Genomic DNA, 16,590 nt, shown 5'->3' on the forward strand with positions numbered 1-16,590 from the left:
TAACTTTTGTAGTCCCAGACTCTGCAGTAACTTGGGTTGATAATTACCTAAACTGACTTTGCAATTTGTTGCTTAGCATCTCTAAATCTGTTTTGAGAAGCTGGTGCAAGTGATGCGTAACTACAGCTTGAGGTTGTATTTTGAAGAAATAAAGGAGAATAATAACTTTATGATTTTGGGTACATGGTACCAAATAAATCCTCCCTGTGTTGTGGGAAGTGGTGTGTAGGAATGCTGATTTCGGTACTGGTGGGCGATGCATCCTGGTTGGTGTTGGTGGATCCCTTCCCTATGGTAGGTTTGAGGAAACAATACTCACTCTTGTGGCTTCTTAGAACAGTTCTAAAACAAGGCACAATTCCTATAGCTCTCTCTACAGACAATGTCAATCATATTTCTAATTATTTCTGAGATGTTTGTACRATGTTGTTCAGTTCAGAGAATACAAACTGGTTTTTGGTGTGCTGTACCTTTTAGCTCTTCCAGGTCTCTATGTGAAAATTGCAAAATGCCCTTCAGTTTAACATCACTGAGTTAAAAAAAACCTAATTTTAAAAGTCTTAACTTTTTCAATGAATTGAGGGATTTGGTGGTATTTCCTGACCTGGTATTGTTTGGTATCATTTCCACAGTCTCACTGATTTGATTAGAGTGATATTAAAGTTAGTGACAAAGCAAAATGCCAACATTATGAGTTTCTGAAGCTCTCTCTGGGTTCTTTTCTATCCCAAAATTTGAAGGTTTTTTTTTTTTTAGAATATGGATTTTCAAGGCTTTAAAGGTGATTTGCTATATAACACAGAAATTAGAAATGAACACTAGCCTTTAGGGASTGTGCATGGAATAAGTTTCTTCTAAAAGCTGTAAGATTAGTGAAGAGGTGGAAAAAGAACTCTGTGTAGTATCTTTGTGGTTTCCGATCCAAATCTCAGTGTTGGTAGAGCTGGCTGTCATACTGTTACTGATACATTCCCACTCTGTCCGTGGATGTTGGCAGTAAGAATGAGGACTGAAGCAGTGTCAACTAGAGTATACCTCAGACTATTTTGAGAGTGCACCTGGGTTGCTAATATGGAAAAGACAAAATTGTTCTTCTTTTGGTCCTTCCACTTCTTTCCTGAGCACCTTATACAGTTTGTATATAATTTGGAAATTCATATCGGAGCTCTCCAAAAGCTTTTAGAAGATCTTGGTTTAAGATTTCCTGTTTCTTAGAAATCTGTTCCGCCTGACAGCCTGTGACATGCCCAGGGACAGGTCATGTTTTCTCTCCCTCTGCCTTGCTATGAAGCCCTTTTGCTGGATGAGTGCCTGTTGTTACTGTGGAAATGAATACATCATAGCATAGCATTAATGCCTGCCTGTAGCATCAAGTGCTTTRAAGGAGGAGGTGTGTGTGATATTTGGGCACAGATCTCTAAGCATATTGGGGCAGGAAATGCAAGGAATTAAATAGATTTACGGTTTAGAAGATGACATCTGGGGATTGCTACACCTAAGCATATGTTCTCTCATTCTCTAGTAAAACATACCATGGCCGTGGTGCTGCAGATTCCTGCAATTTGTGTCTGCCTGTCTGTGCAGCTGATGTCACTGTCATTACTGTGTTTGTGCCATTGTTGCTGGGATTGTTTTACAAYGACCTTCCCCTTTATTGGTACTGTTGCTGATGATGTGCCATATGTACACATGCACATTAGAGTAAAAGAACATCATCCTTAATTGTTCTTGGGTAGCTGTCAATGCCATTTACGGAGTATGAGTTCTAATTGCTGCAGAAATACAAAGAAACAGATATCTGGTCTTGCTATTATTCTGCCTTTTTCCTGGTCACTAGGAGAATTGCTGTGCTTCCAACCATGCTGGACTTCCTGTAGGTTTAAATAGATGAGAATTCAATAGATGGAGGTGGCTTATTCAACAAGTCTGTTCAGTTCCTTGTCAGACTGCTACAGATCTAGTGCAGGCCCAGCCAGGATTCTTGAGTTCTGCCAGAGATTTCCAGTGTGAGTTAAGAAAATCATTGAAACTCTTGGACTTTCATTTTTTTAACCCCTGACTGCAGAGGAGACATGATGTTTTATATATGGGTAAAACAGCCTGCCACACTAGCTAAGAAAGATCGTGTTCCTTCTTACTGCTAAGAACCTTGGTTTTTTTTTGACTGAAAGACACACTTGGTCATTTGACCCACTTTGGTGATTGCWGCTCCCACCAGTTTCTCTATTAGGACTACATGACTCTGGCACAAAATTAGTSTGTGTGTTACAGGCAAAGTGGTAGTAAGTGGCTGGAAACTCCTCTTCACACATCTTTTTTTGCTTGTTTTCCCTGCAGGAAGAAGAACACTGATCCTATCTGTGCAAGCCTGCAGTATGAAATTCTGAGATGCTACAGAGAAAACCAACATGAAGTGCTCAAATGCTCGGAGCTGGCAAAGGAATATCAGCGTTGTGTTAGTTCAGCTCAGAAGGTAACAAAAGCTTGTCTGTTGTACTGGCTGGTTTTACTGTCTTGCTTTGCATGGTGTTTTCTTCTGAGAAGTGTTTTTGAGAGCTGTGGTATCTGTTAGTCAAATTGCAATCTTCATAGGAGACTAACCTTCTTTGGGATGCATTTTCCCACATTCATTCCACATTTCCCAGTCACGCTGTGGTGTGTCCCAACTTCATTCCCATCAGTGGGTCCTGTTGTACTGAGCTACCACCTGAACAGTTGAACCAATGCTCCCAGGTTTCAAAATCAGTCAATGGCCTTCCCTAGTTTTGCCTTCTTGGATGTTGTATAGTGCAAACAGTAAGTAAATCCATTTTTGGCAATGTCTGCAACCATTTCAACAGGCTCTAAATATGCTACTGGTATAGGACTTTGAAGTTGGTGGTCTTACTTATTTTCGTTGCTGCACGGGGAAAGGTTCTGTACTGGGCAAAACTGCTGCCTGTTAAGAAAATTGCGCACTCCTAAAAACTGTTCATCTTGTGTGGGAGGCCAGGAAGCCTTATGGCTCTTCCTTCTGAGATGCAGAGTCCCAGTAGGTTCTGTTGATGCCTTAGGACAGTGGCTGCTCAGTACCTTGGAAGAATTTCTGGCTATTGAAACAAGTGAAGGGGAAAAGAAAATGAAGTATTTGGACATTACAACTAGGGTATGGTCCTGAACCATGTGAGAATTCAGTGGGTCAGGTGTCCCTCAAGGGCAGGCTTTTCTGGTTTGATTTTTTTTGTGGACAGCTGAAAATTCTCCAAAAGGTGCTGAGAATATAGTAAAGTGGTTTTGGGGAAAAGGATGGTAATAGGAAACTGAGACTTCTCTCATGGGATTACTAAAGCAAAGGGTGGGGGAGAGGTGGATATTTCATGGGAGTCTTTCTCTGCATTAGCATTGTGAGGGGAAGCTGTATGCCTGATTTAAGTATAACATGAAACAAGCTGCCAGCCGGCTCCCAGAAGAAGCCCGACAGAAGGAGATGGGAAAATTGTCAGGATATATTAGACCAAATGTTGTTGCTAGTCCTAGTGGAATTTTTTTCCTTCCTGTTTACAAAGAAGGTCTTTGTGTGTCTGCAAATCAGCAAGGTTAAAGCTGCCAGGGAAAGGGCTTTTCTCTGATATCTCTAAAGTCCCCAGCTCCCAAAACATGTGGTTTCTTTTTCTTCCTCAGCTTTAAAGTAAAGTGGTGCCTGTGCTGCTGCTGCACAATCCGTGCCCCCAGTTGCTGTGTGCAGAGCATTGGTGCAGCTATTGCCAGCCTCTGTTATCCTCCTTGCCTCCTCTAAATCAGGCTTGTAGCCTTTTCAGTGGAGTATATCTTTAGCAAATGCATTTACCAATACATCTTTATTGCATGCAGTGCGGGTGGAATGTGATTACCAGAGAAGACAGATTGCATTAAACTTCAGCATATTTGCAAGCTGCGGCTCCAACCCGCCTGAGAAAGGGGCTGGGATGCTGCCAGCCCTGAGCCCCAGCCCAACATTATTAAAGAGTAAATTAGAAGTTAAATGACTGGTAACAGCAGAGGGCAGTGAAAGATCCTAATAACTTGGATCTTTTTTGAATTTGGTGGAGGTTTTGGTAGGTTTTCTTTATAAGCCAAAAACTGGGGGTTGTCTGGGTGTCTTCATTCCCAAAGTCTTCAATGAACTTCAGCAACTTTTATCCCCACTATTGTTAGAAACTACCTGGAAGGAAAAGTACACAGAACATTMATTTGTTATGGATGATGACAATGTGGCAGAAAATCTTGATGTTTTAAGAAGGGGCTTGAGAGATTAAGGAATAGGTAACACACCTTGCAGCTAGAAACAGGCACTAGAAGGTTCTGCAAGTACAAATTCAAATAAAACTTYCGTAAGGCAATATGCCTTCTGTAGTTTACTTTTGTCCCAGAACAGCTCAAGCCCTGACAATTTCTCTCACTGCGCTTACTGACTCTTCTGACTCCTGAGATACATGTAGCAATCACAAGCTGTTGTTTTATCATGTAGGATTAAAATTCCTTCCTCCCTTCCCCTTTTTAAGCTGTTGTTTTTCTTTAAGTTTAAATTAGCGTCTTATACCAAATGGCTTTGTCTCACGCATTCCTCATTCAGGAAATTCAGGTTGGAGGAATGTGGGAAAGAAAGGCCAGAATATCTTGATTTCTTGGGTATTTTTTTACCTTTTTTTTAAACACGATTTATTTTCCAGTGCAGGAGGAAATGTAATAAAAGCTGGATGTGTGACTTCAACTCACTTGCATGCTGGTGATTTGTTCTTCTGCTTTTTACTGAAGATTTTATAAGGCTTGGTGAATATTCTTTAATGAAGCATCTGGTTCTCTGCAAGTTCCTTTTGATGGCTGGTAAAAATGTCTCCGRGGCATGGTATACATTAGACTCGGAGAAAGCAAGCTCTGGATTTCTAGACTGAAAATTACAGTTTRCTGTGGGTGAGAATAGTTCTTTGCATCTTCCCCCTTACTGTGTTTGTTTGAGACCATTCCTTTGGACATCCATTTCCCTTTGCCTGTYGTTGTGCACGTCTCTGAGACAGGAGCTGAGATAYACCCTCAGTTATTTCTGCCCCATGAACAAAYATATAACATAATCATTTAAAATTTRTTTTCTACTGGTTTCCTGYACAGCCCCTCTTCCTGGARCAGGTTGCTTTATTTTGACGCGTGGTAAGGATATGGCTATTGTTATCTGTTTTGTTTATTTTCTGGCCATTGGGCTGTCTCTTGTAGTCTACAGAGAGAAATAAACACCTGTAGAGTATGGTGCATCTGATTCTCAAAAGTCATCTGAAAGAGGCCAGAGATGAATATTTCCCTTTGCCTCTTGGGAGGCACATCCAGAGCATGGACTACAAAGCTGGTGCCTATAYTGGGATGCTCATGGTAATGGGAGCAGGATCCTGCTCTGGCTGTCTGCCTTTGTATCCAGAATGCTTTTAATTTASCCTGCCTAACCTGCTCATGAGCTTTTGCATTTGTACCATCCTGAATGTTGAATTTTGGGCATGTCACTGGTGACTCACTGCAGCAGTGTCAGCCCCTTTAGGCACTGGMTTCCTTGCTGCATCCCATGTTTTGCTTATGTGGAAGTTCTCTGACTTTAGAGGGTGTTGTTGTGATAGGTCCTGTTTAATTTAGGAGTGTTTTATCTTTTCTGGTGGTCTGTTTCCATGGCTCTGCAGAACTTGAGCTACAGCATAAAACTCRCTGGCTTTAAATCTAATAAAAGCTGGGATAATGGGACAGCTGTAGGAGGGGCAGTTCCCATTGTGTCTTTCAAAATTGCCTGTAGTTTATTGACCGCAAGTTTCACCAAGAGCTACTGCTGCCGTTAGATAATGAGAATTGAAAATTGCTGCTGCTGTTTCCCCAAGGTTTTATCTYGTGCCAGTGAGAGGGGGGTGTTGAAGGGAAAAGGAGAGTGGGCAGTGGAAATCTACATAATTTCTTCGTCTGGATCCAGATGGAAAGAGAAAACAAATGATTTTGTTTTAAAAAGTCTGAATCCTATTAGTGAATTGCTTCCCTCACCCGTGTGAATGTGCACTCACATGCAAGCTTTTSAGAGTGTTTGTGACCCGTTCTGCTGTCCCTGCGTTCTGTTCACACCAGTAGGCAAATCTGAATTGACGCGAATTTTAGTTGGTTACTTTGTTACGTAATTGGTGGTTATCCCAGRGAATCTCCAGCCAGCTGCCACTTGGAAAACGAGGCCTCTGGTGACCATGTATTAGTATGATTTGAGATTTCAAACAGAACGTGCTTCCTGCAACTGTGTGCAGAAAAATGTCTGTTAGTGAAGGGCATGTATCCCTTCTTTTCAGGGGTTTTTGTCTCTAGGTGCCTGTCTTTCACAGAAGGACCAAGGTGAAATTTCTGTGCTCTAGCTCCTGGCCAAACCAAGCTATCAGGGGCTGTGTACTCAGACATGTGTATTCCCTTGTCAATAGGAGCTGTATACATTGAGCTKGGAGCCATTCATAATCCTGCACTCTTTGTCCCTATTCTGTGTCCAGCTTCTCACAAATCTGCTATTCATAACAGACTAAGGTAAACCACTTCTGTCAAGGCTTCAGGGCTTGTCTACATAAGGAAATTACAATGCAATAAATTGGTGAGTGAGTTTCTCTGTATATGAATGTTCTGGGTTTGTAATGAAAGTGCAGGGAAAATTCACACACATTTGCTGTGAGTCACTCTGCTGTGTGCAAACAAGYCCTTGCTAAACACTGATTGACTGAATTCCAGTGAAGGGAGACTTTTAACATAACCTTGAGTCGTCTGTGTTCTGCTTTGCCCTTGACTATAATAAAAAGGAATGTGGTCAATTTATTGCATTTACACTTCCAAGTGATCTCTGTGAAAACCCAGTTCCCTTTTGGCACACAAAGCAAAGCATTACAACTCTGCTGGAAGTTTGTCTCTAATCTGTGGGCAGGGACTTACATTGCTGAGAGGATGCTGCAGGTATTGCTGCAGTGTCCCATCCTGATGGAGCAGTTTTGCYCAAGCACTCTGGATCCTGCTGAAGYGTGGCCTGCTGGGAGCTTTCATTTCTGCAACCTGGATCTCTCTGCTTAAGAGAAACAGCTTTGGGATGAGTTGGATGCCATGGGCTGCACYGCAGGTATCTGATCATTCTGGATCATCAGGCTCTTGCTAAAGTGTTGTTTCCATTCTAATGGRTGGCAGAATACTTTACAGATAGGTTGTGTACTTATTAGGCTAGAGRGGAGCAGTCAGTGTGTGTGGCTGGAAAAAGAAAGTTTGGACCAGGTATAGCAAGGTCTRTATCTCTGCTTGAGAAATGCCAGGATTTCTTCTTCCCCTGGGACTCTGCAGAGGTAGATTTTAGCTGTCGAAGCTTCATTGAGGAGATCTATCACATGGTGTGCCGCTTGAAATACAGTATATCTAACTTGGAAGGCTTTAGAGCTGTTTGAGGTTTCTGGGATTCAGGTTTGTAGTTTCAGATAAATCTGTGTGTTTCCTGTCTGGGAGATGCTATGCCCAGCCATCCTCAGCCAGGTCGAAGCCTGTTCTGCCTACCTTTTGTCAGTCAGTCCTTGCTCAAAGCAAACATATCTGTAAACGGCTTGTCTTGCCTTTTCTATAAAGGAAATTATCTTTTTTTGWAATCTTTCTYTCTTTCAAACTTTATTTGTGCAAATGCTGTGGTGATAACACTATCAGAGGAGTTTATGACTCAATAAATGGCCCCCMCAAGGGAGTCAGGGGAGAGCTGCAAGCTGCAGGCAGCTGCTGTTTGTTTAGTCGTAAACACAGAGGAGCAGTGGATTAACTGTACCCAGGCATACCCTGACCTGGTATTTTCAAAGGTGAAGAGGATCCATATTTTGTTTCTAATTATGAAGGATGGAAACGGTTATTGTTTTGATTTTCAAGGCAGCAGTKGTAGGTTCTGGCGCATCTTGGGTCTATACATAACACTTCATATCCTCAAGAGCTCACTGGTGGATAAACTAAAAATATAGAGCTGCCTGAAAGGGCATAAACCACCATCTTAATATATGAGGCATGTTCCAGAGTAAATGCTGGCCTACTTAAAATGGAAATGTCTGCTGCCTGTACCTGGTATTTATGAAACCGGAGGCATAAGTTCTTTATTTAYTCTGTGTCTCAGCGCTTCATGAAGCTCTGATGTTCCCCACAGCCTGGTGTGTTGTGAGTCCTTATTAACCCACACGAACAAATTCCCCTCTCTCTCTACTCTTTGCAGTCCCTGTAAAGCTCAAACCTCCTGAAGTTTCTAATTTTTGAAGAAAATGAGCAGAAATAAATTTWAAACTCGCTTGGCTGTGCTTCAGGGCTCCACTTTTAGACATACTTAGTCCATATTCTGCATCATCTTTACTTCTTAGGTTCTCGTATCCATTGCCTGGTCTGGAAGGAGGACTGCTGACTGCATTTCTCATAAACAATCTGTTGTTTAACAGTTCAGTGCCCAGTCCCTGTGCATTTATCTTTTGTTTTCTGGTTTCTRATTGTTTGGATGCTTTGACATTGTTACAGTGAGGCATAATTGCTTTTGAGTCTAATTTCTCACTTGTTAGTTCTGATTTCAGATATACTTACAGGTAAAGTTAATCTAAATACAATAATAAGTAATGTTTTACAGATGACTTTGAAAGCAGCTTCCGTAAAAGAGAGAAAGAAGTCAGTATGCCATTACAATTTCTGAAGTGAATAATTTGTCATTTTGTAACTTGTAAAATRTGGAACTTTAAAACAGTTCTTGTTTTAAAGCCTAGTTTGCCTGAAAGTATTTAAAAACAATCTAAAAAATTTTTATGATAAAAATTCTGTAAGAGTTAGCTGGTCAGGAATGAGACATGTTAGCTGACCTGATGCTCTGATATGGTCTTTGAGTGGGTGTATCTGAAAAGTCTCATTAGAATTCGAGTATCAAAATTTCACCCTCTGTATCCTCTTTCTTTCTTTTCAAAAATTATTTCTCTTTAGTCTTAAATTAGTGGGACAATAGGGATCAAATATCTCTTTAGTTCTGTGCTGCCTGCATGATGTGTTAGGCATCATTTTCCTGAGAACTGTAGCCTGTATTCAACCAGACTTATCTAGTATGGAAAATAGTTGCTTGGGGGTGAGAGAGTGTTGTGATACATCTGGCTGTTTTAATGCCAGATTCTTTCACAAAAGATTTGTAGCACTGTTGGCAAGTGGGAAGTGGAAATTCTTACTCAGATTAATTCCAGGAGACTGATGACCAAGCAGTCTTGGACAGAAAGAAGTTTATTTCCAATTTTTAAACTAYGTGTTTTGCTGCTGAAGTTAGATTGAAACAGATCCACTAAAATTGCTGTCGATAGCAACTGCTGGTTAGAAGCACAAGGTCAGTGGTCAAGTGCTTTCAGACTCCCAGGAAGTTCCAAAGCAGCCCTGACTTCCATAACTTCCGTGCTAATGTTAGATCCATTCTCTGACAACTTGGCTATAACTCGGGAAATTTTATCAGTGATGCCAAAGCCTTCATGACAAGCTGGAGAAACCAAAGATTTGTAATGCTCTTTGTTGGTCGTAGTCTGCACAGGATGCTTTCCTRCTGTGTGCAGTTGGCAGGCTCCACACTCCATTCATCAGGTCTTTTCACTGCAGGTTTTGGGGCTGAATACCTTGAGGACTGGTGGGATTTAATCCTTCACTACTCGGCTGAATGTGTCTGTGTAGACAACATCTGCTGGGGTTATTGTGGTAGCAGTGGTCCCAGTCCAGTGGAARAGCTGCTCCCAAGCAAGCAAGATTGCTCTAAATATCCCTTCCATGGAAGTTGGTGAATGATGGATGAGCCCCCCTATCAGTGGGAAGCCAATCCTTTTGTCATCAGAGCTGTGACATACTGGAGGAGAACATTTGCAGAAGTTGCCCTGATGCTCCTTTCTGGTGTTCTCTCCACAGAGCCTGCTTGTCAAAGGCTGTGGAGCATTCATCTCTTACATAATCCAAACTTTGAGGGAAGGTTTCTTTCTGCATCRTGCCGGCTGTAATTGTGATTTTCACCCCTCTGTGACACTGTCTGTCCAACAGGCCTCCTTGTCTCGAGATGTTTCCTGGCACACTTGTCATGCTTCCAAAAYAATTTAAAGTTTTCAGTCCTAGCTGGACCTTCACAAGCCAATTGAAAAAGYCTTTCTGGACACCAGTGCTTCAAATACAGGAGCAAGGCATGTKGGAGACAGTGTGTTACAGTGATCTGAATACAGTGCCAGAGTTAGTTCTGCTGCTGATACTTCCATCTGTTGGCAAGAAACCTTTTGGTTATAAATATCATTTTTGGTTAGAAGCCTTTATTGGGAGCCTTTAAGAGTTGGTGATAGGCTCTTAAAGACCTCTGCAGTCACCGAAGCAGTCCAGAAACCCTTGTTCTAATTAAAATTTGTTACCTTTGTAATGTGAGGGAAGCAGGAAGTGAAGCTTGAGTTAGGATGGTGCTGCTATGTCTGGTGTATCTTTTTGTTTCTGAAGCTGGAGAAATGCTGCTCTGCTGTGTTGAGCCTGAGTGTGCAAGCAGAAATGCAGACAAAATTATTTTGACAACGTGTTCGCTCTTTGTCCCTGCTGAATGCCTGTTTGTCCTGTATAAATGGATTTCAGGATCAGCCAACCTCCAGCTCTGAATTAGTGTAATAAGKCATGGTAGGTAGGGTTTAAAGGTCATTTTGCAAGCAGCTGGCTTCCTGCATATATTAGGGGGAACGATTTTTTAAATAATGGTATTGCAATGCTGGTGATTTAACTTTTAAAATACCTGTATGCTATGAAATTTCAGTTCTTCTGCCTCTGTCCTTCAAGCACTCTGCTTGCCCTCTGCCTSCTCATCTTTCTGTCATTTCTGATTACCTCTGCCCATCTGCCTTCACATTCTCTCACCTTTGGTTTATCAGTCCATGTTTGCTGCCCACAAGGACTTGGCTTATTTTTCTGAGGAGCTCATCTGTTGAGTTGCTTCTCTGAGCTGTGGGACAGAAAGCTCAGGGTTCTTTGGCTTGGGCAGTCAGTAAAGCACTATTACACTGTTCTTCTGTTGGGGGACTGGGAGCTCTGAACATTCACCACCACATTTGCAGCATTTCTGTGTCCCAACAGGTATCTAGTTCCCTTCTCAGGGTGAATTTAACGTTGGTGAAAGAAGATCATGATTTTAATTTTTTTTAACTCCTGATATGTTTGAATTATGCACAGTGATTGTTCCAGTTCCCTCTCCATGGAGTGTTTACTTCAATCCTGACCTGATCCAAGTGTTTCTTATGAAAATGGAGGATATTTTCATTCATTTGCTTGTTTCCTGGATTCCTCTTTGAGTTTGCTGATGAGGGTGATTACAGATGTTCTAATGACTTGTAAAGTGTGGACACTGTCTTAAAAAATGAAGGAAGCACCCACATATTCAGGTCATGCAAGCCTKTGGCAGGTGGCAGTGTCCTTGTGCCAGGTTTGTGCTGGTCTCTTCCCATGACAGTTACTTGTACCTTTGCAGACTCCTGGATCTTCAGGTGTTCTTTCTGCTCGTTTGAAGTTTTGTTCACAATATATAGCCTCAGGAAATCAGATSATTGGACAAAAAGCAAGCTTAAATTTTAGGGAGATGATAGCAGCTGCAATGTTTTTTCTTCTTGCATTCTGACCAAACTGCTGTGAGACTTTTACATTTGTCTTATTTTCTGAAGGATGTTTCCTGCTCATGTCTTGCAGTTGTTTGGAGTTTATTTTCTTTTTAGTACTGTGCACTGCCCTGACACAGCTACTTAAGCAGTTCAGTTTCTAGGACACATCTTTCTTCTTTAGTTGTTACATTAACAGCACCTCCTTTCTGTTATTGAAGTTTTTTCTGTGTAGCACTCTCCAGACTATTGTGGAAATAGGAGAGGGCTGAACTGATTTGTGGGTTCTCTCTGGCTGCCTGTAAGGGCTCAGACAAGCAGTGCCCAGGTATGTGATGGGTCCCTGCTCAGCTGTTTAAAAAATGCTCTTACATGAGACTGCTTTTGCTGATAGGACTGTAAACCTTGCAATTTAGAGGAGTGTATTGGCTTAAAGTTAAAAAACATCCAAAAGTTTCTAAATAGCAAAGAATTGAGGTTGTTATCTTCTGTGTGAGGAAGCAGGGTAAGTAGTACACTGTGTTTCAGTTATCTCCTTGATAGCTTTATGAAAGAAGTTCTTTGGCAGAATAGGAGARTTTCTGGTTTTAGATATGATATGGAGACTTGAGCTCTCCAAAGGATTTGAAAAAGAGATTGAATTACTGTTTGTTTGTAGCATCTTAATTCCATRTTTGAGAACTTCTGCTGATTCCTTTTCATGGCTGGAAGAAGGGATGAAATGTATCTTTCTTTTGAGGCAGTGCCTGCAGCTAAACATAGTGTGCTGGGAAGTTATRTGGATACTTCTAATGATCCTCTGGGCTGTCTGGCACTGCCTCTTCATGGATTCAGGTGTACACCAGTTGGTGACTTTGAACACAAGAGTTTCCCTCAGGCCATATCAGCAGGATCCATTGAAAACTTTTGTCTTCAGCAGTGCTAAATGTGGCCTACTTAGGATTACCATCGTTTAACAAGCTCCGTAGTATTTTAGGGCCCTAGGATGTTGTCAGTACTGTTCAGCTCCCTGTGGCACATCAAGGTTGTATTTCATCTCTTAGTACCAAGCCTAAGTGTGTTYAGGAGTATTCTGAGGCTCAGGAAATCTTCTCAAATGTTTTAAAAGTAGATATCCACTGAAAAATATATTGGATACTGTGATCTAGGTAGGAGTGTTCTTAGCTGTGTGTACCTTGAACTGACATGATGAAGGCACTATGATAAAGTTGGAGTGTGCCAGWGAAATTTTTGTGGAGAGCTTGTATGGCACCCAATGATCTCTGTGTTGTTCTGCAAAAGCCAACCTTAAAGCTCTAAAGCTTGTACAGACTCCAGATTGACCTCTGAGCACAGACTGGGTGTAATGTTCTAATGCATTCCCCTCTTTCCACTCTTTAGCAAATGTCTTGAGGCACATGGGCTGCCACTTGGTTCAAAAACAAGGAACATTTTGGAAGTCRTTAAATGAGAAAGTCATACTTTGTTCTTGCAGCTGCTGATGGGTGGCTCGTGTGCACACAAGCTATGATGTGAACTTGAGACAACAGAATGCTCTCAAGTTTCTTTTATAACCCACTATCAAATGAGTGCTGGTTGGGAAAGTGCCCAGACTGTGTGAGACACTTCCTAGCGCCTTCTTGTTTTGCTGAGCCTTGACATTTGCTACAGTAGAACCCCATAAAGCACAGGGAAGTCTCTTAAGTCAGGTGGGTGTATTAGCAGGTTTCTTACACTGACGGATTAGAGCCAGGCTGTGTTCAGTAAATGTGGCTAAATAATAAAAGGTGAGATTGTGTGCAGTGATCCCAGRTCTCCTTTCTCCAGCTGCTGCCTCCTGTCTGCTTGCTGGGAATCTTTGTGCAGGAAAATGGTTTTGCTTGATAGAACAGGCTATGCACTATTTTCTGACACAGCCAAAGGTGGCTGACACAAAGCCAAAGGAGAGCTTCTCTCTGCGGGACTGAAATGTCAACAAAGATGTTGTAGTGCCTTGCAGAGCCCTGGCTTGCTTTGCATGAAAACTGAACAGATGTTGGTAGGTCGGGAGCTTTGCCATATACAGAGCAGACCCCAGAGGGCAGGGAGAGCGTGCTCAGGGGACAGGAGTGACACAGTTCTGGGCTCAGTGTGCCAGCACTCCCTCTGAATGTGGGGCTCCCCCTGAGCCAAGTCCAGAGCTTTACCGGGTTAAGGAAATGGAACTCGTGTAACCATGTTGTGCCTCCATGAGCCTGGTTTATGTCCCACTCTCTGCTTACTCTAAACCTGCTGGTGAGTTGCAGTGATGTTCCTCAGAAGGCACAAAGGCTCTGAAGTAATAAGTTCCTGTATACCTTGTGAAAACAGGCAATTAGGTGGAGGGAAGGGACCTTAGTGGTGCTCATGCAGGGGGAAAGGATATTGACTCACTCTTTATTAGACGTGAGTTTGGTCACAGAGAAACTTGAATCTGGAGGAATCCAAATGACTTCATTTCTGCTGCTCGTGAACAACCTATTTCTGCTTGAAGATTCTGGCTAAGTGTTTGAGGGGCTGACTTCTTCTTACCTGATCACCTTCATTGGAGAGACTAAACAAGGGTGGCACTGCAACAACTAAGAATTTTGYCCTTTGGAATATGCCTTCTCTGTCCAAGTATTGATTTCCTTCTTTGCTTTTGAGAAATGGAAACAAACCCCTTGTTGCAAGAGAGGGCTACAGAAAGCTTTCAGAAGTTTATAGCTTGATCCTCTAAGGCCTGTTCTCTTATTTTAGGATGAGATAAAAGATAAAGTATTAGCTGTGTGCAGCCTGGAAAAAGAAAAGAGCTCATGGATTTAAGGTAGCCTGTGGTCTCGCTTCCTGGAACTCTTTTTGTGTTGTTCAGGCAAATGTTTCATGCTTGGAAAATTTGAGCTCTGGGGATCAGAGCAACTGCAGATCCTTGCTGGCCTCAGCACCTTCTGCTGCTGATGAGCAGGCACTTGTCAGCTCCTCAGTACCTTGTTTTTGCTGCTGTGTGTTGAGGCAGGACAGCAGCTGAGATGAGGGAAGGGGAGACTTTGCAGAGTTGTGGTCCTGTGTCCAAGGACTCGTGTGCAGACAACTGTGTGTGAATGAAACAGCCTGAGCTCTGCCAGCTCTCGACTGGGTGCTCAGTGTGGTTGTTGGCTGTGGTGTGGCTGTGCTGTCACAGCTTGTTCAGAGGTTGGTCACAGGGTCCATAACTTTTGACTTTTTTTTTCCAGTCTCCCCTGGTCATCCTTGTCCATCTATTATTAAGCCAACTTTGGCATGGCTGGCAGGGGTTTATTCCAAAGCCTGATGGAGGTGAGGTGCAGTAGTTGTGGAGTGTGGCCAYTGAAGAAATGGTTGTGTCAGCAGGGGTGGGCTTTGGACAGGATAGCAGGGGTTTGTGTTTATAAAGTTTTCATAGGCYCCTTGAGTACAGTGATAGGCTTTGAAGCGTGGTTTCCTCTGAGCTCTGCTTCCCCACAAAATCTTCAAGCATGATCCATCAAGGAGTGTGAAATATATTCAAAATCCCACTGCTGCCTTTTTTTCCTCACAGTCAGCAGGGTTGTTCTTTCTTCTCTAGTCTAGAGTTTTTTGCTGTTGAGAATAAGCAGTGTCTTTTCTTGTGATTCCTTACCTCTCTTTGGGACATGATGCCATCAAGAAAACCAGCTGTTCCAGTCTGAGAGCTGCCTCTGCCTTCATGCTCTCTTGTTGATTGTGTTGAATCAATGAAGTGCTGCAATACTGTAGAGAAAAGGGGTGTGTAGAAATGAAGAGGGAGATCACACAGAAGGAATATACAGAAGAGAATTCATATCCTGCCACATGGTTCACAGTGGCTGTGTCTGGAGCTAGATCTGCTATAATAACATGAATTCCCTCATGAAAACTTGAAACCCAGGTCCAAATCCTTGCCTCACTAAGTTGTGGGATCTGAGAGTTCCCATATTGGAGAAGCGAGCCAGCTAATCTGAGCATCTGGGGAGACCTGGCAAGTCCTGGCTGTTCCTGCTGAGAAGGTGGTAGCTTTGATAAGTGCAATGGGAGAAAGTATTTAAAGGAGAGAAGTAAGGGAGGTAATTTCTGGTTGCCAGCTGTAGCAGAAGGATAAGGTTCAAAATATTCTTCTTGTAAATCCTGCAATTACAATTYTGACTGCCTTCAACTCCTGATCCACTGTCTCAAACCTTTGTCAATACAGACTTTTTYCCTGTGAAGCTTAGCTTCAATGGCATCCCTGTTCAGCCAAGAGAAYTGCCAGGTTGTGCTTTGACTTTGGTTCCAGATGTTCAGTGCAAAAAGCTTTCATTACTGCTATGAAAAGCTTTTCTTAAGGGACAACATAAAGCAGGAATATTGTGATGCCTGAAGGSTGAAGTAGGCATCTTCCCTTGAGATGAGTCTTCTGAAGATGTCTGGTACTCTGTCTTGTGGATAAAAGGTTATAAGGATTATGTGTTAATCTGTAGCTGTTAATCCTCCCAGCAGGTTTGGATCCAACTGATGTTTGGACCCAAAAGCCAGGTATGCAAAAGAATTTCTTCAGTGGMTCTGAACTGCTCCACAAGCCTCTAGGCTGTAACTCTTCATCTGGTCAGGCTTTCTCTTCCTTGTGATCCTTGGCTCTTGCTTTGCTCTCTCTGTTGGTGCTTTCCTTGGCTTTGTCAATTTAATTTGTGCTTACTGTGGTACTGGTCCATCCAGCAGGATGGTTAGTTCACACCATAGTGTGTATTTCATCTCAGGCAAGCTGGKGTTCTTTCTTAATAGTTGCTTCAGAACCAACAGTTGGAAGTGTTTCTTGATCTTGGCACGGATTTCTCAAGTACCACTGAAGTTCTGACGCACTTCTGGAAGTGCATGTTGCAGAGCTGTAAGAACTTGCCCTCCTGACTCCCAACTTGGCATTTCATATTAGTGAGTTTATGTCTAGGTATGCACTTGATTATCTTTTTTTTTTTTTTTTTTTTTTTTTTTT

At 42.3% G+C, this 16,590-nt stretch overlaps 1 protein-coding gene across 4 annotated transcripts in view; it reads left to right on the forward strand.

The window, feature by feature from the left end:
• CHCHD6 (coiled-coil-helix-coiled-coil-helix domain containing 6) overlaps positions 1-16,590 on the forward strand; it is a 109,255-nt gene that overhangs the window by 70,107 nt on the left and 22,558 nt on the right. For all 4 annotated transcript variants that reach the window (XM_057390259.1, XM_057390260.1, XM_057390261.1 and 1 more), the window contains one exon: positions 2,338-2,473. In XM_057390259.1, the coding sequence (XP_057246242.1) occupies positions 2,338-2,473 (136 nt within the window). The remainder of the gene's footprint in view (positions 1-2,337; positions 2,474-16,590) is intronic.

This window comes from Malurus melanocephalus, unplaced genomic scaffold (genome assembly GCF_030028575.1).
Source record: "Malurus melanocephalus ecotype Western Australia unplaced genomic scaffold, MMel_1.1 scaffold_24, whole genome shotgun sequence".
Lineage (NCBI taxonomy): Eukaryota > Metazoa > Chordata > Aves > Passeriformes > Maluridae > Malurus > Malurus melanocephalus.